Here is a 22,904-nt window from a genome sequence, read left to right on the forward strand (position 1 = left end):
AAATTTCCTCAAAATTCTTCCCGATTAATGAAGGAAAATTGTCATATACAAATTGGTCGAAAATGTCTTTCCGTTTTTCTAATCAAACTTCAACTTATTTTTTTAATATTTATAATGAATTTTAATCAACCGAATATGTATCATTTTGTTCGAACATTTTTGCTATTCTTCCGCTAGAAACATTATTCCATGAGTGTAAAACTTTTCTGGTTTCTCGGCGAAAAACTGCGACAAGTAATTTTCACAGGCTTCTCTTGAAGCTAACTTTACTCCATTAAGGAAGTTCTGCATTTACCGAAGCAAATGTTAGTCCGATGGTGCAAGGTCACGGCTATATTGTGGATGCATCAAAACTTCCCAGCCAAGCTCTCCCAGCTTTTACTGAGTCATCAAAGATGTGTATGGTCTAGCGTTGTCCTGATAGAAGACTCTCTCTCTGTTGATCAGTTGTGGTCGTTTTTTTCGATTGCTTGCTTCAATCTCATCTGTTGTTGGCAGCAAAATATAGAATCAATCGTTCTACCCGGCTGGAGCAGCTCATACTGGATGATTCCTTTCCAATCCCACCAAACACTCAGCATAACCATTCGAGGCGTCAATCCTGGCTTTGCAACCATTTGTTGAGCTTCACTACGCTTGGACCATGATCTTTTTCGCACATTATTTTAGTATTTGATCCGCTTTTCGTCTCCTGTTACCATTCGCTTCAGAAATGGTTCGATTTCATTTCGTTTCAGCAAAGAATCGCAGATGTTAATTCGGTTCATTGAATATTTCACAGACAATTCATGTGGTACCCAAACATCGAGTTTCTTATTATAGCCAGCCTTTTTTAAGGGGTTCAAAACCGTCTGATGATGAATGTTAAGTTCCTTAGCGATGTCGTGGCTGCTTATGTGACGGTCCTGGTCAATATTTTCCATAATTTCATCGACTTTTTCAATGATAGGTCGGCCAGAGCGAGGTGTATCTTTCACATTGAAATTTCCAGAACGGAAGCGAGCGAACCATTGTTGTGCTACACGAACTGATACAGCATCGTCTCCGTAAACTTTTCAAATTTCAGTGGCTTGCGTGGAATTTTTCTCGTTTTTATACAAACATTTCAAATATAGCAAAAATAACAAGTTGTAACTTTTTTTCAACATGGTTATTTGAACTTTAAAATCTCACCTTTCCAACACCATATGGTATGACACAATGTGATTGATAGCACTGGAGATATATGTACGTCTTCAACTACATCTATTGACAAAATACGAAAGGATTTTTTCGACTACCTAATACACAAGTATGTTAGCTGCTAAAGCCTACACGCACTAATCCCTTTCTCAGAAAAACGAAACATATAATCGCAATACCTTCTATGTGCTACATGTTTTATTAGTTTCGACATTTAAAATTCAATATTTCATGCCAATTTTCGCATTTTTTCGCAAACATTTTCATTTTTACGAACTCAATATTGGCCAGTGCTATTGTTGTGCCTACATGTATGCATTTCGTGTAGCTGTGTTGTGTTGTGTTGACAGTTATGCGTGGGCGCCCGCGTGAATGACGTGAACTCGCCGCTCTTCATTTTTCATCGATTTGACAGTTGGCGAATTTCTCATTTAAATTTGGCAATCTCGCCTATTAGTCGATGACAAAATGCATTTGTTCCGATTGTTGGTGTTGTTGTTCATATATTTTCTATTTTATTAGCAGAGCAAAAAATAAAATAAAATATATACAGTTACTTCATTTAGGTGTGTTGTGTGCGAATTTCCGAACACAGCAGGATTTCCAAATTTTGTCATATTGCTTGTTGTGGTTATTAGAAAAAAAGAAACTGAAAATTTAATAAACACACGTCAGAGGAAACGTGCTCCAATGCTGATGAGTTTATAAACAAATTTTAAAGTTTGTATGTATTTATATACTTGTATAAATATATAAGAGTAAATGTATCACAAGCTTTGTAAAAGTTTCGAAATTAATTGAGAATTAAATTGGTTTGGAAAATTTCACAAAACATCGATCGCTCTGTGTAATCACGTATTTATGGCCAGTGGTGGCTATTACTGCCAGAGAGCTTAAATTTTGTGTGGTTAAATTTTTGTGTGGTTTTTTTTCCAGTTCTAGAGGGAAATTAAAAAAATTGGAATTGTGGTGAGTGAATACCACAAAAATTAAATGATTTCCATGAAATTCAAATGTCTTTTCGTGTAGTAAAATTTCGGTTTTAAAAACGAATTTGAGTTTTCGTATATTTACACGAGAAAATAACTGTGAAATTTTTGTCTAAAGTCAAAGCATATGATGGAATAAAATAGGTATTCCATGACTTAAACTTTTGTTATATACATATTAGTATTTTCCAGTGAAAGGCATTCATTTTAACTTAAATGAAAATCTGTCATAAAAATGAGAAAATAATTGCGGCAGTTTCAATCCCTTCCTCATTCAAATCGAAATTCTTACTTCTAAGCGAATTATATTGATTTTGAATTGGTAGAGAATCTCAAGAGTTTTATGTTAAAAAACTAACTGAAGTGTTCTTCTTCTTCTTTTTTCGACTACAACTGTGAGTCGATCTTGGCCGACAACACAAAACATCGTCAGGTACCACTAACCATTGTGAAGTCACGCCAGATGTACATCGCAAGTGCAGATAGGTCACTATGCACTTGGTCCTTCCGTGGGCTTTCTTTGTCCACTTACATGCGAACGACATGCCCTCACCAGCGCAATCGTTGAACTTTTATGCGCTTAACTATATCTATGTCGCTTTCTAGCTCATACAGTTCGTAGTACCATCTTTTTCGATATTCAAAGCTCACGCGGACGGCTCCAAAGATCTTGCGGAAAGCAGTTCTCTCGAATGCTGTAAGAACTCTCTCAATTCATCGTCATTGTTTCTGAGGCGAATAAAAGGACGGGAATAATGAAAGACTTATAGAGATTATTAGTAGAATTCATGCTGGTAATGAGATATACAAATTCAAATTTATAGCTGCCAACAGTGACGTAGTCACAAGGAATCTTTGTGTGTGGCAACCATCTACTTTGTCTTGCCTTCATTCACCAAACAACCAACCTCTTTTGTTAAGGCCTACGATGTCAATATCATCTTCGTACACCCGAAGCGTTGTACTTTTAGAGTAGACGGAGGTATGTACCATTATTTCCAGCATTATATTGAATCATCAGCGACCTTAAATCGACAAAAAGGTGATGGGTGTCGATCTGTTTGTCAAGGGTCTCACTGAAGTGTTACTTAATCTAATATTTTCTGGACGTTTACTCAAAGAATCTGCATAGTTTTACGAGTTTACCTATCAATTGATGAGTATAGACAGGAATTTTTTTCCGAAATACGACTTCTTTTAGTAGTGGCGTAGCTACAACTTCGGGCGCCCGGGGCCAAGGATGTTCTGCCGCCCCCCTTTATCTACCTACTTAAATATCTTCGATATTAAGTATATAAAATTTAGGAAGGCGCAAGGAATTTCCGGCCCCCCTTTACGGTTTTTAAATATCTTCAAGACATCTTATTAAAAAACCCATTTTCGCCCTATATATAAAATTTACAAAACAGCGAAGATCGTTTTGCCGCCCCCAAGACGTTGCGCCCGGGGCGACGGCCCCCTTCGCCTCCCCTAGCTACGCCACTGTCTTTTAGGGAGCTATGCATACTTTCCTTTAGCAGAGCTGCTATACAAAACTGCAGTGTGCTGGCGGTAATCTTAAAGCTAGTAGTCAGTGAGCGTATAACCTCACTATCAGCAACATTAAGCTAATATTAAACTTTTCTGGGTACATGGCCACAGCGACAGTTTACATGTCATGGCAATGATAAGTGTCGTAACTGGATACTGTCTCACTGGCACCCACGCGGCGAGACTAAAGATTTTGAAGGACGCAAATTATCAATGTTGGGGAGTAAGATAAGGTAGAAATATCTAGAAACTTTCTCTTCCACTGTTCAGTTTTCGCCAAACTAAGGTTAAACCATCTCGGTTGCCATACTTTTTACTGACCCGACGAATTATCTAGAATAGATATTAGGTGCTTCAAGGTACTTTGTCGATAAGCGACGATCTTTTTGATTCATAAATGGGTGTTCTGGGCATCGCAATGGATAGGCGCCTCTAGTTGTCCAGTGAGATTATTTGTGGCCTCGTGAAAAATTAGTAAACTGACCTTATTTAACTTATCTGTCACTCTGAAAATCTATCTTAGATTGTACATTAAAGAAGAGCGCTCACTTAGTGGTCAAAAACTTTCCAAAAATGGTTGCTTGAAGTGAACAACTTTTATGTATTATTGAGATTGGCTGAATAGCAGACTATACATGGGCCATGACTGAGTTTTCAGCTATCTTGACATTCGGCAGAATTATTAAACAGGTGATTATATACATATATGAACGAATTAAAAATGTTTTTTTTGTTTGTCTTCAGAAACAGAATATTCACTTTATCTAGATAAATCTACGATTGAGTTACGAGAAAATTAAAAAAAAAAGTTTTGAGTTTTTTAGGGTCATACAAAAATTCTGAAAAAGGTACTAGACCGATCCATCTTATTGTTGTTGTGGTGAAACAGTAATTTTCTTAAATTATTTGGTACAACATTTAAAATCTTTTCTTGGATATAACTAGCTTTTACGTTTACATTGACTCGATTTTGGAATACTTTCTGACCCAGCAGTGGAAGATCTTCTCAGCTCTTGGTACGAGTTATGAAGTGTTTTTCCTAAACATTTCACTTAACTGTTAATACAGAGTGTATATATATAATGAAACCACTAGATATATATAAGTTTCGCACATTTCGTCAATTTGTGACGTCTAAAGCAGAAAAGTCAAATTGTTTTCTCTTCAATTACTCCTTTGCTGGGCTCGCTGCTTTTGCCATTTGCATAACCACTCACCTGTCGATGAGCAAACACAGCAAGAATTTGAAAAATGCCAAAGAGGTTTTTGCCAAAACAATAAACAACAGCAACAACAACAACACAAAACTGAAGGATAAAAAATGGCAGAAAAATTGAGTTTCCAACTGAGCAGTTCATCAGAATTGACGGCCAACAGGCAGGCAGGCGCTGTGCAGCCGGTTGGCTTGGTGAATGCCAAATTTTGACGGGCCCATCGACGTAGACGAAAGCCTGTCAATGCACGCAAACACTCACATTCACAAACACACACTCAAAGGTAAATTTGCAAGAAGCTTTTGAGTGCGAGTTAGTCAATATTTGTGTGTGTGTGTTGTTGTTGTTGCCTGTTAGTTGCGTTTGTGCAGTCAAAAATCGTTTGTCGATCTGTGTTTAAACAAAACAAAGCAAACTTGACACGCAATTGACAGGACAGACATTAATTGCGCGCGGAAGAACCCAAACCCATAACAGCTAAAAATATCAGCAACAACAATCACAACAACAACAAGGCGATGAGCAAACAAAGTGCAAAGCATTCATCAGCGTTTTGTATGGCTTAGAGGCTGCGTCAGGCGGTCGATACTTTCATTGCTTTCAGAAGCGAACTCCGTCAGTTCATCAATTGTCAGCCGGTGAAGTGAGCGATTAGGCGGCTTCAGAGGCGCGTGTGTTGTATTCAATTAGCGAATTTTCAAATTAGACACATATGCCAAACATACATATACCAACATTAATATACAAAACTCATTGCTTTTGAAAATAATGACAAAAAAGTTATTAAAGCATATTTATTGGTTTGCTTTGTCTTCTAATTTCTCAACATTTAGATGGCTATTAAATAAACATTTCGGTAAAAGGTCTCAACTAATACAAAACTATATAAAAGAAGAAAAGACGTTAACTTCGGTTCTACGGAAGCTTGAATACCCTAAACTAATTAAAAAGTTTCCGCACAAGGACTTGATTTTGACCGTTCAGTTTATATGGCAGCCATATACTATAGGAAGCCAATCTAAGAACTTTATTCGAAGATCATAGCGTCGCCCTTTATAATGATCTATGCAAAATTTCGTGAAGATATTCTGTAAAATAAAAAAAATTTCCATACAAAAACTGGATTTTTCACGTTGAGTTTGTATGGCAGCTCTATGCAATAGACGTCTGATATCGGCGGTTCTGACAAATTCGTAGCTTCTTACGAAGAAAATGAGCGTGTGCAAAGTTTCTCATCGATATCTCTAAATCTGAGGGACTAGTTGGTGTATATACACACAGACTCATGGCGGTGATCATTTATAAGGTCTCCGATGTTTCCTACAGGTTTTTTAAAACTTTGTGGCAAACTTAGTATACCCTATTAAGGCTATAAGTATATAATTGACAATTCCAAAAAAAGGCAATGAATTTTTAAAATATTATTTTTATTTCTAAAATAACAAGCGTTGATTAGACAGGTTTAGTGTGTCGTGTCACATATATCCTCACCTTTTTCTATTTCCCTCTCGCTCACATTTCGGCACACGACTATCCAACTTCTTTGATTGGCACACTTATCTTTTATCTTGAGTGGTTTGTAGCTCGATTTACAAAGAGACTGTCGAAATCTTAGGCAATGTACGGGCTAGTAGTCATCAAACTACTAGCTTCTGTACTCGGTTTCACTTTTCAATAGTTAGCTTCTAAATATATCCAACAAATATTGAAGATTTATTTGTTAGTCAAAAAATTATATTCTGCTCTAGCTTGCAGCCAGTGAGCCACAATTTATTATGACTACCACCACAGCGTGCCCTGAACTTATCAAATTTACTTTTGCTGAATTTGAATTAATACCCTTAGAGATAATTTAATCGGAACTGACATTTGTTCATGCTAGAGTACTTAATCTCTCCAAAGCACTTCTACACGAGTATAAAACAAAGGTTAGCTTGTTTTGTTTTTTATTTTTATCAATTCTGTTTGCGAGCGTAACTTATAGGGATCAGTTCGGGTCAAACTTGATCAGAAAGAAGAAGTTGGAAGACTTTTGGTAAATTTTTGGATAATACAGTCATGTAATAGCCTTGACAGACGGCAGCGTTAATCCGGATTAACTGCGCACTTAATCAGATCCAAATTTGTAGGTGACAGACGGCAGCTATGCGAGTTTGAAACTCTCATAAACAGCTCATTGTCCTTTTTATAATATTTTCAATGAAAATTGATAGAAGATAAACATTACGGTTGTTAGCCGACCAATTTTTACCAAACCATTTTTTATTACAAAAACATATCAACACATTATTTTTAAAACTGCATCATAACATAGAGGTTTTATTGATATTATATTGAGAATTTGATAAACAGCTGTCAGGGTTGCTTGTATTTCATTCACAATAGATGAAAATTGGCCATTTTTAACAATGTTGCCAACGAAAATCTCACAAACTCCCTAAAATTTTGAGAGTTATTTTTGGATCCAGCAACGGAGTTAGCTGTGGTAACTCCTGAATTAATCCCGAAAAATGCAATTAATCTGGTTTAACGCTGCCGTCTGTCAATGCTATAACAGGTCAATTTTAAAGCCCCATAGTAAAACAAATTTTTAGAGTAAAAATTGTTTTGTTTTATTTAACATAGTTCCGTTCAACTTCGATACCACTTTTTTTCCATGCGGATTCCAAAATACAGTCGCCATAAACTTGCCAGCGGACTGTTACGTTTTTCCACTGTGTTCATTGTCCACTCGAATGACTGTCGATTGGACTTCGGAATGAAATGCTGGAGCCGTGTTCCATCCGTTGTCACATATCGATGCAAAAACTCGGGTTTATTACACTTGAACGTCTCGAAGCACTGTTCCGGATCATCAAATCGACGTTGTTTTTGGTCAAAAGTGAGCTCGCGCGGTACCCATTTTTCACAAAGCTTGCTCATATCCAAATAAAGGTGAAGTGTGTGAGTCTATAGAGTGCCTGCTAACTCAAACGACTTCACTCTATGGTCATTCTCAATTATTTTGTGGACGTTTTTTGATGTTTTCAAAGGTAACAAGCTCTTTTCGTCGTCTACTTTGTTCGCCGTCTTCGGTGCTCATTTCAACACGTTTAAACTTAGCATACCATTTCTGGATGGCTGGACAGGAAACTCATCATCAAGCCAAGATGTCGCTTCAACTGTATTTTTTCCCTTCAAAAAGCAATAGCTTTTATCAACACGCGAGACTCCTTTTTATCTATATCTATCACAATAACAAAAGTGGCTTCACTCAAAAATCATATGGACTCTATCTATGTTTTAGACCTCGGAAATAATTTTTTCCTAGGAAATAATTGCGGTATCTGCAACCATTTTCGGTACTCATTCAGCAACCATAGTGATTCGGGGAAGGGCGATTTCAAATTATCCAGAATTTCTCAATTATCTCACTGATTCTAGGAATACCAGCCTAGTGTGCTGCCAAAATTAAGTAAAATTTTACTGGCACGTGTTCTCATATACTATTTGCGCGTGTATGTTTATATGAGCATAACATTTTAAAATATTTCAGGCTAATCCATTACTTTGTAATCAAATACGGGGTATTACAGGGCAACCGCAGAGGCACGTGTGTCACGCACTTAGCTCGCATATACAATTTCAAATTTTTGATACATGCAAGTACTCGCCCATGTACGTATGTATGTATGTATGATCGGTATGTTTTGCTTAGTGGTACTTTTCCGTTACATAGTATGTGCACTCGAAAGTGTTTGTAGTTGGCCGCTTGTTTTTGAGTCAATTCGTTGGCGCGTGAATAAATAGAATGTGCGTGGGAGTCTCGGTGTTTGACTTTACTAAATGACTTTCACACATAAAATATTATTTGTCGATGTACTGAGGGTTAAATGATTTTCTCATTTGGGTGATGACTTGCAGCTTTTGATTTCGATCGGTCGGTAAATCGGCTATTTTCTAAGGCTTAAAGTTCATTACTTACTAGTTGTATAGTTGGCTAAAAGCTGTCGACAATATTGAAATAGAGCATTCTAATTAGTCTCAGTATGACCAGAACAATAGCTCAAGGAACTTAAAATCGTTGTTAGTAGAAAACCTTCTGTATTTTTCTTCTTCTTCTCGCGATTATAGTCAAGTTTACAACAGCGCGCAAGTCGTTCTTCCTTTTCGCTACTTAGCGCCAATTGGAGATCGCAAGTGTAGGCAAGTCTTATTTCACCAACGAAGTGGAGGTTTTCCCCTTCTTCTGCTTCGTCCGGCGGTTATCAAATCGAGAAGTTGGGGTGTCTTCATCGATACGGACATGACATGACCTAGACAGCTTAGCCGTTGTCTTTTTATTCGCTGAATTATGTCAATGTCGTCATAAATTTCGCACAGTTCATCGTTCATTCTACTGCTATATTCACCGTTGCGCAAAGGACCATAAATCGTTCGCAGAACTTTTCCCTCGGAAACTCGTAACGCCTACCCATCAGATGTTGTCGTCCATGCCTCTGCACCATATAGAAGGGCGGGAATGATGAGGGACTTGTAGAGTTTCGCCTTTGTTCGTCGAGTGAGGACTTTACGTCTCAATTACCTACTCAGTTCGAAGCAGCATCTGTTGGCAAGAGTTATTCTGCGTTGGATTTCCACCTTCTCGTTCACTACCAGACCCATTTGCTTCGGTTCTTTGTCCAATCTGGAGAAAGCAGAACTAATTGAGCGGTTGTTAATGCGAATGATAACGGGGTATGTGAAAGGTTGTCAATGTTGTGCGAGGACGCCTTGCAGGCAGAACGGGATAAGTTGGCAGTTCCAACTTTTCTTTTGAATTGATTGACAGTTTGACTTTAAGGACGGATGGAGGGAGTCGACAAAGGTTCCTATGGTCACACTGTAAATGCCATTGAGAGATTTACGAATTTCCGTCAAAGGTCTGAACGGCTAAGTATTTGATTTGGTCAATGTAAAGCAGAAAACAAATTTTATGATGTTCCTAAGAGTTGGTTGGGTTAAAATCTGCTAACAACTCGAACGGTTATTGTGCGGAATATGATTGGAGAAGTGTTCCTGGAAACACGCAGGTATCACTCTGTACATATTTTTTCAGAAAAGCACAGAAGGTTAGAATGTCACAGAAAACTAATCACTAGTCTTTCTGAAGTACATAAAGTGAAATTATTCAACAAAGAAGTTCTATTAAATTTTGTGTGCTTAATTAAATTTCTGGTGTTGAAACGTTCAAAATGTTGGACGGTGACAAGTTTTTTTGACTGATACAAGTTATTCAAAGAGGGTCAAGAACGCGTTGACAACGAACCACGTCCAGGACGGCCATCAACATCAACTAATGATCAACACTTCAATGAAATGAAGGAATAAGTACTTGAGAATCGACGCTAAACAGCCAGAGATCTTACTGACATCGTTGGAATATCAGATGGATTAGTGAAAAACCATGTTGAAAGATCATTTGGGCCTAAGAAAAGTGAAAGCACAATTGCTTCTAAAATCACTAATTTTTTTTCGAAACGACTGTAAGACAATGTTTTCCGACTACTAGGATTTCATGAAACGTATTATTACTGGCGATGAGTCTTGGATCTATGCTTTCGATCAGAAAAAAGACGATCAATCGGCCCAATATCATACTAAAGTTGAGCCGAAAAAACCATGTTGTAACAGGTAAAAAATTAAGGTTATGTTGAAAGTTTTCTTCGATTAACGACGTGCTTTGCACTCCGAATTCCTTCCGACCAGCCAAACTGTCAACAAGGAATACTAATTGAGTGTTATGCGTTGTTTACGCGATGCTATTCGTAAAAAAGGCCGGAATAATGGACCCACAACTCTTGGTTTTTGCACCACGATAACGCACCAATATCGTGCCACAACCAGCATGTTCGCTTGATTTAGCTCCTTGTGACTTCTATAAACTCAAACGACCGCTCCGGAAAACCGTTTTGAGACAATTGAAGACATTGAACGTGAATCGCTAGGAGCAACGAATTCTATTCCGGAAATTGACTTTAACAACTGTTTCGAAGATTGGAAGAGGGATGACTTTGAGAGGAACGACATAGAGTTTGAAGAATTAATTAGGAATTTTGAAATTATGAACAAAGTCTTACTAATTTTTGCTCATAGTGGTAAAACTCGCTTAATCGTTTTTGAGATGGCAGAAAAACAAGAATTTGTTCGAAAGCTTTTCATGTTTCCTACACTCGACCCCTTCTAGCAACTGGCCAGATTTTTTTCAGTTATCATCACCATAGATTTCTTTCGACTGTTTCGTGTTGCTTGAACATAGTTTTGATTTTACAGGACGTTTTTCGATGGTTTTTTGAAGGACCGACTTTTATTCACTTTTTGATCAAGCCTATAGGTTTGATGTACCGCATACTAAGTGTAAACAATAACATAGAAAAGCCAAAATTTATTTTTACTTGATTGTGAATTATTTCAACCTGATTTCGTCAATTTTGTTCATGATTTTGACAACAAATGATGTAAATGAAACCCATTCGAACCAGAAATATGTCAAATTTTCCAAGTAATAAGTGATAAATAAGTATGCTAAAACTGTATGAATCAGACAAAAGTATCAATTAGTAATTAATATTATCATCTTGACGCGTTGACGTCAAAGGTATGTCGCCAAAACACCTGGAGCTCATGCCAGCATTTTTTCGCCCTTTCTCCCATCACCTTTTCAAATAGCACAAAAGACACCTTCACATTTTCTATACCCTCACACAAACCCGTTCATCCCGCTATGTTCCTTGTGCTTAACACAAATCATTACCGTTATTTGATACCGCACACTGATAGCGTGTGACAATATTCTTCCCCAAAGTGACAGTAAAGAGCCAAAAATGTCAACCGCATCGAGATTTCGCACATTAAAGCTGCGTCATCCGCAACAAGAAAGGAGACGGAGATGGAGACGCGGGTGAAGACAGCAGAAAGCGCTTGCATATAAATAGCGAGAAAGTGACAGATCACTGTGACAATTTTAAAATGTTTGCCACACACACGCACTCACATACATTGTATACATAGTTTTGTGTGGCACTGTGGAGCCGTTTTGGGTAATCGGTAGGAAAAGTGTCGCCGATCGATTTGCGGGTGAAAAATGATAGACAACAAAGTATAAAAATGTAGTTGGCATTCAGCGACAGGTGCTTGGAGGGCGCTAAGGTGGGTCAAGGCGAAGCGATTGTTGATTTTAGATGGATGTCACTAATGAGCGGTCACATGTGGTTGGTGTACACGATTTTGAATTTTTATTTTATATTTTGTGTTTAATTTTTTACTTAAATTGTGTGTTCAAAACTTTCAACATTGTAGCTTAGCAACAACAAAACAAAAGCAGCCATCAATATTTTGCCAACAACAAAAAGTAGAAGCAGTCCATTAAATGCTCACACTACATTTATTTCGAAAATATAGATATTTTTTACGAATACATACGCACACTAAATATTCAATACAATACAATTACATAACTACATATTTATAAAATCTTAAATGGTAGTACTATATATTATATATCGTTTAACCGCTATGTTACTAGTAAAATGTTAAATAAGTTCCGAGGCTCTTCGGCACTGCGGTCTTCTTTCAGTATCTAAATTTTCTGCTCTTCACACACTGCAAAAAGCAGCAAATGCTGCCTTAACGTTTTCAACGCCTTCGTTTTCAGGCACAGCCTTGCTTATCCCAGGCAGCGCCGTTCGCAGGCCTCCTTCGTGCAGAAGCGGTTCCGATTGCCGTAGCAGCCCTTGTAATTGAATTTTTTGCAAGCGCCTTTGTCGAAGAACCAGCGCGTCTGTGTGGAGGTGTGTTGATTCTTATTGCAGAAGTAGCCCTCATTCTGACCCATATAACAGTTCACTTGATCTGCGAAGAAGAGTGGAGAATAAAGTTAATTAATAATTACCAATTAAAATGTTTATTTGGCAAACGCAATGAATTCCTTATTTGGCATTATTTTGCGAGGTGTGTGTGTGTAAGTGTGCGCACTTTAGCTTTTGTTAATTGGACGCAGTTGGCGCCTTTTTTGCTATCATCGTGTAATTGTTTGATTTATGTTCGACGGAAATGCTGAGTCTGTTAACTTGTGATTTTGAGTGGACTTCGAAGAAATGAAGTGCTTTGTGTTTACATATTTACATACTGTTGTAATTTTAATTTGGGCGAGGGAAGAAAGGAGAGAGAATGGCAAATAAGGCGTTTGTTAAAAGAAGATAAATTGATTTCTTAGCAGTTAAACATTGTTTGGGGGGAATTGTGTTGAGTTCAAAAAGTTTGGAGTAATAAAACAAGTTTTAGAAAATTTTGGATTAAGTTACACTACGAAGTCAGAAAAATGCAGAATTACAGAAAACTTAAAAATTTTGGTTCTAATGATTAATTTATATTTCTTCTTGCTTATCTTTAATTCCACTCGCTTTCCCATCATGTTATACATCTGTAGATAATAGTTCAATTGAAAAGCCCCCGGCCTGACACTAAAATGGTGCTAATAGAATAGTTAACAGCAACCTTTAATGGACGCGCGTAAAACCGGCTGCCAGATTATTATACCATTTTCAGTGAAGCAATATTTGTTATAATGAAAAAAAAAACATAAAATGGAATTTCCCGAGCTGAAAAAATATTGCTTTTTGAAGAAAAAAAATACAGTTGACACAAACTTGGCGTGGCGATGAGTTTACGAACACTACCCCAGAAAAATCAACAATCAGCCTTGGTGTGCTTAGTTTAGACAAGGTGGTATGAGCACCGAAGACGGCGAACGCTTTGGACGCCCAAAAGTAATTTTTACAGAAGAAAATATCCAAAAAGTCCACAAACTTATTTCGGATGACCGAAAAGTGAAGTTGTTCTAGATAGCTGGCATTATAAAGTTATCAACTGAATGTGTACAAGTACATCATATCATTTGGGTATGAGTAAGCTCTGTGTAAAGTGGGTGGCGCGCGAGCTCACTTTTCACCAAAAACAATGACGATTTGATGATTTGATTGGGAGCAGTGTATGCAGATGTTCAGGCGAAATAAGCACGAGTTCTTATGACGATGAATGAACGTGACTACAGCATTTCACTCCAATGATCAATCGATAATCAACCGAGTGGACTGCACAGGATGAAGCCGCTCCAAAGCGTGGAAAACGCAACTGGCGGCTGGCAAGGTTATAGCGTATATATTTTGGGAAGCGCATGGAGTAATTTTTATTGATTACTTTGGAAAAGGAAGAACCATCAACGCCGATTATTACATAGCGTTATTGGTTCACTTGGATAACGAAATCTCCGAAAAATGGCCGTATTTGAAGAAATTGAAATTTTCACCAAGACACTGCACCTTGAAATAATCCCGTCAAAATAATGGCAGAAAACCATGAATTGGGCTACGAGTCGTTTCCGTATCCACCATATTTTTTAGATTTGGCCCTCACCGACTATTTCCTGTTTTCAGATACCAATGAAATAACTTTTTAAACCGGAAACTTTTCACTTGATTTAATATAAAGATTTTCGAACTTCTGGTTGACTTTATGTGTACCGGAATTTTATTCAACATACAAGATATATTAAAGGAATTTAGTGAGCGTGTCTTTTTAATAAGATTGTGTCGTTGTGCATAAAATATAAAAAATCGGATCAGCACTAGCGCCATACGTATACTACTATGTGAAATTAATCCACAAATCACTCCAAATTTCATTTATACTACTATGATCAAATTGAAATGTGAGTTTTATCCATTTCATCTCCTTCAAAGTAATCCTCTCCCGCTTCAATACACTTATGCCAACGAATTTTCAAGTCATCAAAGCACTTGGAAAAATCCTCCGTTATTTATATCCTCGATTGATCATGTGAATTTGCTGAATAGCACGATATTAGTTGAAAATGTGGCGAAATGATCACAAATAACCAATGGGCTTGGCCCCGCTCTCTAATATGTTTAATATGTATATCTCCTAAGCCACCCAAGCTACAAAAACTAAGTTTACCTACTGCAAATATTATACGAACTCCTACCGACAGTGTGAAAACGGTTAAAATCGGATAATAAACCCCGTGTAACGGTACTGGCAATAAATCAATAACTAAATACCCCAGAGAAATTAAAATTTACCGCCAAGATGGTATGACAGGCCATGGACTATGGACGTGGCACCGCTCACTTTTCGGTGAAAACCGATATCTCCTGATCTGAATGAACGGTTTCGACAAAATTTGATACGTATCATTTTTATGTAACAATATGCAAATGGGCGAAATCGGACTACAACCACGCCTACTTCCCATATACAGCATTATTAAATTTCATTTGATTCTTTATCTTTCCAGTACACAAATCAAGAAACGTTTAATATAACGGAAGAAACTTTGCATTTAGTGTATGCCACCATATGAAAAAAAAATTGTTCAAATCCAATCATTATCTAGGTACCGTATATTAGGACCCCAAACCTATATTTGACTTTTGAACGAAAATATTGGTCAATGTGTGAGATACGTAACTCATATTCATAGATAATCCTTCTCTATCAATAATTTGTCTGTATGTTAAAAATGGCTTTAATCGGGCCAATACTCTTAGCCCCTATATACCTAATATAAAGATTTTCGAACTTTCGATGACTTTGTACCGCATATAGCGGCCAATATGTGAGTTATTTCAATAAAAATGAGACAGCGTATTTTACTCTAGACAGTGTATCATTGTGCCTAAAATAGATCAAATTGGGCGAAAACTTGACCTAGCCCCCATATAACTAATATCAGGATTTTCGAACATTCGGCTTTCGAACATATGATTGGTTTTTTAGAATGTGGCATATTAAGGTAGTAGTCTGGTAACTTGGGTTCAAAAAATCGAAATTTTTTTTACTTAATTTGAAAGCACAATGTCTTGAGAATATACTGTGAAAATTTCAGACAGAAATTCGAAATATTTCCGAAGTTATAACTAGTTTCCTAGAGCGCCTCGGAGTCCTCTCTCTCGGAGTTGTTAAACTTTAAACGCGTTTTTCTCAAAGCATTGTTTTTCTGGTCAGTCCGGGTTCTAACTTTTTTTCTACTGGACCGTTTGCTTTCAAATTTTAACAGGCTGTTCTAGTTATTTATAGTTCTCGTCGGTACTAACGATAATTCTTTTCACCCCTAACCTTTTATTTTACAACCCTTTATTTGCTAAAATAAAAGGACTTTTTTTTCAAAGTACGCCATTTTGTTATTTACCGTTGAAACTTAACTTCAGTAGTTGCGACCAGAATTACATTTCTATAGATTAAGAATAATCAAGAATATTTGATTTCAGATAACATCAAGAGCCAAAATCACCTGGGCCACCCACGTGCATTTTTTTGGAGGTTCTAACTTCGAGTGACAATAATAATAGTAATAAAGTATTAAATTTTTTCAAATAAGATTTTTTTTATATTTTCAATATGTAAGAAAAAACACTCTAAATATTCAAGATAATGCATTCTTATTTTCCTATAAAAAACAACCCTGCAAAGAAGTCACAAAAATAGGCATAAGTTACCAGACTACTACCTTAATAGTATTTGGTATTGAGAAAAATACATAAAATCGGGTCAATACGATCCCAACTTTCATAAACTGCATATATACTTGCAATGGTTTTCCTTTTTCTAACAAACATAATGCCGAATATGTCGATCAGTGTATGAGAATATATAGAGATATATATGTAACTCTCTTAGATTCTGATCCTCTGTTAGACGTTTTACACCTTTCGCTATTTCCCTGGCTTTGATTCTACCAAGTTGCAAGAGTATGAAATGTTCGCTTATAGCTGAGAACATTTTCATGCCTCTGAGATTTTTAAATTGCGAGTGTATAAATTGTTTGGTTATACCCTACTTGTTTAGGTTATGACAGTTATACAAGAAAATTAGTATATTAGATAATTTTTTTTATTTATTTAGGTGGCTTTAGGTTATAATTTTTACTTTATTCATAGACTTGCGCCAATGTAAAATAAATATTGTGGCCTATGGAAAACATATAAAAATATGTATTTACGGAGCTGTGAAAATATATTCAGGCCCATAAAAATTTCTTTTGCCGAACTTGCCAAAAACTCTTTACAGTTCAAATATTTATGGCACAGTCAATAAAAATATGTGTAAGTGGTCACAAACTAACCACAAAGCAGAAAATTATAGTTTATTTAAATGTCTATTATTTAATTATTTACAAAATATTTCGAAAAAAAATTATTATACAAATTTACAGTGCTTTGATATGTACACACATGGGAGCCATTAAATTAAATACTAAAATAAATAAGTTAATAAAATATAAAAGTTATAAGTATAACAATTAAATAAAAATTTTCGAAAATAATTTCAAAATATTTCAAATTACACAACAAATTTTACACGCTTGTAACAAAACCATTTTGGAACCACAAATAAAGCTGTTAAAATTTGTAAGCTATTTTCGCTTTTGTTATTTTCTGCTTTTCAACTGAATGCACAATTTCGCTCATTTGAGGCAAATAAAAAAATTTCATCACTTTCTAATTATGTACTTGACACAGTTTCTGACAGTTTTCAATATATGCGCAAATTTTCGAATTTTTCCATCTAATAGGAGCTGAGTAAATGCAAGCGGGGGAAAAAACAAACAAACAAAACTAAAAACAAAAAAACAAAGCAGATAATGAATATATAAATAAATATAAAAAAGATATTTCTAAAATTATGAAAAACTGCCAAAGATGCATTTAAGCAGAAAGACAAAACCGCACAGATATTAGTGTATATTCTAAAATACCCTATAGAGACACATATGTGTGAGTGTTTAGCTGACAGCATTTTGCTGGTGAGAGATCAATGCGCTTAGTCAGGATCGAAATTAACATGAAATCGCACTAGTTACGGAAGTGGAATTTCCTGATTAGATTAGCGACAGTTGACGAATGCCTGCATTATATAATTAAGTATTTCTTCTGTAGAAAATAATTACTTTTTAGGAATAGATAATTATAGTAAGAATATTTTTGAACTCTTGAAGCAAATGAATTATAAGGTGTACATACATATGTATTTTTGTAATGTAGCTAATTCATTTTTGAACAATATACCGCTCCACTGCGAGATCACCATAGGAAATCATTCAATCAAGAGTACTTAAAAAGCTTATTGCACAGATCACATGCACGACATACATATGTCAAGTTTAACTTATGAAATCAATTAAATACTCAAAATAGACATCTTTTGACTGGTGTGTCAGACAGTAATTGCAAACAGAACAACTCCTCAACAAATTCCATTTAAATAAACAGTTCGTCGCAGACCGATTGTAACTATAAAGAGGAACGCTGTACCAGAGTACTTAAAAAGTTTATCGAAGAAATAACAAGTTTGATAAATATTCAAGCTATCTTACGAAATCATTTAAATAATCACAATAGACGCCTTTTAACTGATGTTTCGGACAGTTAATGACAGCAGTGCAACTCATCAGTGAATTCTTTTTTAACACAAAGCACAAGAGGTTTCTTACAAGAGCTGATATTGATATATATATATATATACTTTTTATTAGTCCTATTTGTTTTATGAATGGTTTATTTTGAATGGTTCAGAATTTATAAATTGTAACTTTTGTTTTTATTGTTTTACAAGGTCAAATCAGCTTTGCTCATGATGCTGATTATTTACATATGTACATACATCTTTATATATAAAAATTACGTGTCACGTTGTTTGTCCGATTTTAATAAAATTTAGAACACTGTGTCCAGTTCGACCCTACTTAGAAGATAGGATAACAAAAAAATTAATTAAAATATCATTGACCGAGCTTTATTAAAATATTCACGAAATTTGGCATGGCTCATTATATATATATATAATATATTTCTCGGTAAATGAAAGAATTTTCCATACAAGGAATTGATTCCGATCGTTCAGTTTGTATGACAGCTTTACGCTTTAGTGGACTGTTGTCAGCCGTTCCGACTAATGAGCAGCTTCTCTATATATCTTATAAACTGAGTGACTCTACAGAGAGACAGACAAACGGCCAGACGTACAAGGCCAAATCAGCTTTGCTATGATGCTGATTATTTACATATGTACATACATCTTTATATATAAAAATTACGTGTCACGTTGTTTGTCCGATTTTAATAAAATTTAGAACACTGTGTCCAGTTCGACCCAACTTAGAAGATAGGATAACAAAAACAATCCATAATTAAAAGATACAGTGAAAGCTCTATTAAATCGACGCTCTATTAAGCGGACATCTCTATTAACTGAACAGAAAGGCTGTCTTAAATTTGTAATTTTTTCCAATGATTTATTTTTATTTATTTATAAAATTATTAACTTATTTGTAAGAACTTATGCAAAATTAAACCTCAAGTACAAACCCTGTATTGAATAGTTTATTATATAAATAATAGTATAGAATATATACCACAGCAACGCGTAACCGAATCCAATAGTATACAATATATAATTTTATAGCGTTTCCAATATTTCCGTCTGGACTTTGTGACAAACTTAAAATATCCTCTATAAGGTATAAAAATGTTGATACCGGTTACTTTTATGCTATAGAACCCTTCACAAATCAAACAGTTTCCTTAAGAGAACTTCATTTTGATCGGCCAGTTTGTATATCAGCTATGTGCTTAAGAAATCTGAAACATTTTGTTTCCAGAATGCCGAATTTCGGAATGATATTTTGTCAAGTAAAAGACAGGAAAACCCTTCAGCAGTAATAGATTTAAAAAGCTTGGACGATTTGGAATTGAAACGGTTACAGCTACATTCCTTTTGTGAGATTTGATAGCCGTGATAAAACAAAAATGTTAGAATATTAGTAACGAAAAGAGACATTTACTTTTACAACCACAGTACTTAAGAAAGCAAAGTGAGTAACTACGCTAAGTTTGAGCATTTTTAGTGGGAAGAATCATGAGAAATTCAAAATTTGTTTTTAAGGTCTATAAAATACAGCTATTGAGTACCAAAATTGCTGTTCAAACTTCAAACAAGTCATTGTTTGATCTGGTTATTAGGAATTCGATAGATTAACATAACATAAAAGGAGATATGGATTTAAGATATTAGTTAGAAAGTCCAGAGTCAGTTACTCTGTAATCAAGACACAGAGGTATTAACAAACTCGTATAAAATTAATTAAACATAAATATTTGCTTGGTTTTGAATAACTAGCATTGGTTGGTTGAAATGGGGCGCATCAGTTTGCGGTCTGGCCGCACATAGGCCATCATTAGACGTGGTGTACTCAATAACTAACCTTTAACTAATATTGTATGTGTTCAAAATACAATTGCTGCTGCCTACTAAAGGACTGGGCTCCTATAAATGGAATAATTATAGTAATTATATGTTGTTTAAAATTCCATCTCTTCTTTCCTGCAGTTCTAAGTCTAATGCCGACTTGTCCAAAAAAGTCGGGCCTAGGAAGTCTAAAGAGACTGATACTTATGCTCGAAAATTCCGCAAAAAAATTAGATTTACTGTACATAATAAAAACTATCTATTCAAACGCTTGCGGTTTTCCAAACCATCATTAAGTTCCAGATTTTCATTTCGAGATTAGTTTCTCCTTTTCTCCTACTGGTGTGATGCGCTATTGCAATCGGTATTGTTTTTATACAATCAATAAAATCTCAGACATTGGATTAGTAGCATTTCACAAAAGTTTCTTTTTTTATTCTAGAAAAATTAATAAAACAATCAAATCGCCGTTTCACAACAGGAGTTGATTGATCAATTAACCGGCTTTTCCTGAGTTCTCGCGCTAATTTAGATGGATTTACTGTACAAAATAATAATCTTATTTTATTACATTAATTTTTAATCGATTTTAAATCAAGTTGAAACTGGGTTGGAACTCTGCTGGTTGTTGTCCAGGCTGTAAATTTGGTTGCGTGCATTGATAAACTAGCAATCAGCTGATTAGTTTTAATTGTAAAAAAAACAAAATGAAGAATATCAGCAAGCAGCCGGCGGTGCGTAAGACAAAAGCTTTTTTTTCAAATTTAAGCTTAAACTACTAAATTAATTTTGCTGTGCGAAAAGGCTATAATTTCTGTTTAAAGCACTAGTTGTATTTATACAAAAGGAACTCTGAAGCTTAGGCTTTGCAGAGTTTGTCGATTTCACAGATATCCATGCTACAAAGTGTAAAAATTTCACGTCAGTTAACTTAAAACACGGAACGTCAATTCCTAGCTTTCCTATTTTAGCTTGCTACGAGCTGTTCGAAAATGCTGATAAATCCAATAGTGCTTTCTCAATTGTCTCTGTAACTGATTTCTAAGACTAGATATAGTCTGAAGATCCCATTCTTGATAACAAAGTTTTCTAAGAAGCTTACATTCCTCTACTGCACTTCCTGCCTTTATATCAACAGGCTCCCACTATCAGTAACTACACTATCTGACAGACACACACACCCGATTAAGCTGAATGCCATTCGATTTTTGAGTGACACAGAAATAAGGAAAGCATGTCGCCGTCGACATTTTGTCAATTTAATTTCGCGATCATTTGCTTACTCAATTCCTTGCAATGCGCATTGTGTTCCGCCTGCGTCATGATGACCAATGCCAACGCCACGCATATGACAAATGCTAATGCCGGTGAACGCATGTTTCGGTGTCGTCGCTACTCTTGTTCTCGCTCTAGCTTTTACTGACGTTTTGTTTGTTTTTGTTGGATGTTCCAAAATGCCAGCTGTCAGCAATGAGTAATGATGTGGCCGCACGCTGTGAACGCCGTTCGGTGGCGACGGCGTAGGGTGTGCAAACAACAACAATAGCGCGCAATTAAATAAACAATTGCGACCGACAAGGCTCCGCGCCGAGAATGCGACTAACGAGTGTGCGAGCTGATGACCGGTTGACAACAACGACAACTACAACAGAATTTTGGCAAAAACACGCGCGAATCACTGAACGGCGGATTTTAAGTTTTCTACTTTTCGAATTGGTGAATTGTTCCGTTAGCTTGCTTTAAAATTCGAAATATCTGTAGGTGACCTTATTATAATATCTTGGCATTAAGCGATTAGCTGCTTCTGGTTAGTTAAAACGCTATGAACCGCAAATTCCGCCCGACAACTGAGGCGTCCAAGCGGCTGTGTCCCGCTTTTATACGAACGCTCCGCGGCTGGCGAATTTTTGTTGTTGTGTTGTTGTTCTTTTGGCATTTGCTTTTGTTGTACACATATGGTGCAAAGTGGACGTGTGTGGCACACATGCTGACACACACGCTTTTCAGTACTCGCGCAAGTAATAGGGAAAAGTGGCATTTTTCGTCAAGTGAATTTTCGAAAATTTCAAAATTATGAAATTCACCGTATGTTTTTGAAGCGTGTTGTGCTGAGAGTGCCAATGGAAATTTGTTGTCGTATTGGAAATATGAGTGAGTGTTGTGAAGGGCCGAAAAATAGTTTGCAGTGTTGCATTCGGAACTATTTGTGAGCTTTAAGGAATATTTTAAAGATTTTACTTATTTTAATATTTTTGCAGTTCGTTTCCATGCATAAGGTGCTCACCGCCAATACTAGAAGAAGAAGTTTGGCTTAATATGTATTTCGAAAATTCGTAGAATCTTATTTTTATTGGAAAACACAATCTCTTTTGGTAGCAAGAAGCAAGAAACTTTTAACTCGAAGAGCGTCTTAACAATATATGTAGGTAGGCAGCTTAGAGTGCTGTCACTATGGACTCAATTAGCACCGGATGCGCCATTTTGATGCGCTATCGTAGGACCTTATAATCTTGCTTTTCGGTTTCGTCGTTACGATCAAAACATTTCTTGCTCTCAATAAAACTACTTATATCCGTTATGCTTTTTGTTGATAACCATTCAAGTTTTGGTGCCAGATGGGTTCCGAGTATTATGTGTTGAGTTTGTGATAGAGCTGAACATTCACAGTGAAAGTGGAAAACCATTTCCGTGTTCCCATCTAGTTAGC

General features: G+C 36.0%; 1 protein-coding gene across 1 annotated transcript; it reads right to left on the reverse strand.

The window, feature by feature from the left end:
• Positions 1 to 12,298: 12,298 nt before the first annotated feature.
• Positions 12,299 to 22,058, reverse strand: LOC126751190 (actinia tenebrosa protease inhibitors). The gene is made up of 2 exons (XM_050461241.1): positions 21,481 to 22,058; positions 12,299 to 12,784 (listed from the first exon to the last, which is right to left on the reverse strand). The coding sequence occupies exons 1-2, from the start codon at positions 21,572 to 21,574 to the stop codon at positions 12,600 to 12,602; spliced, it is 279 nt and encodes a 92-aa protein (XP_050317198.1). The 5' UTR covers positions 21,575 to 22,058; the 3' UTR covers positions 12,299 to 12,599.
• Between the last annotated feature and the right edge of the window lie 846 nt (positions 22,059 to 22,904).

Source organism: Bactrocera neohumeralis, chromosome 2, assembly GCF_024586455.1.
Source record: "Bactrocera neohumeralis isolate Rockhampton chromosome 2, APGP_CSIRO_Bneo_wtdbg2-racon-allhic-juicebox.fasta_v2, whole genome shotgun sequence".
NCBI lineage: Eukaryota > Metazoa > Arthropoda > Insecta > Diptera > Tephritidae > Bactrocera > Bactrocera neohumeralis.

What these genes read in the sequence shown, in the direction of transcription:
- LOC126751190 (XM_050461241.1), bottom strand. Translation starts at nt 21,574, where the DNA reads ATGCGTTCACCGGCATTAGCATTTGTCATATGCGTGGCGTTGGCATTG. An exon ending in TGCGCATTGCAAGGAATTGA is followed by an intron (nt 12,785 to 21,480) that starts GTAAGCAAATGA and finishes TCTTCTTCGCAG; the next exon opens with ATCAAGTGAACTGTTATATG.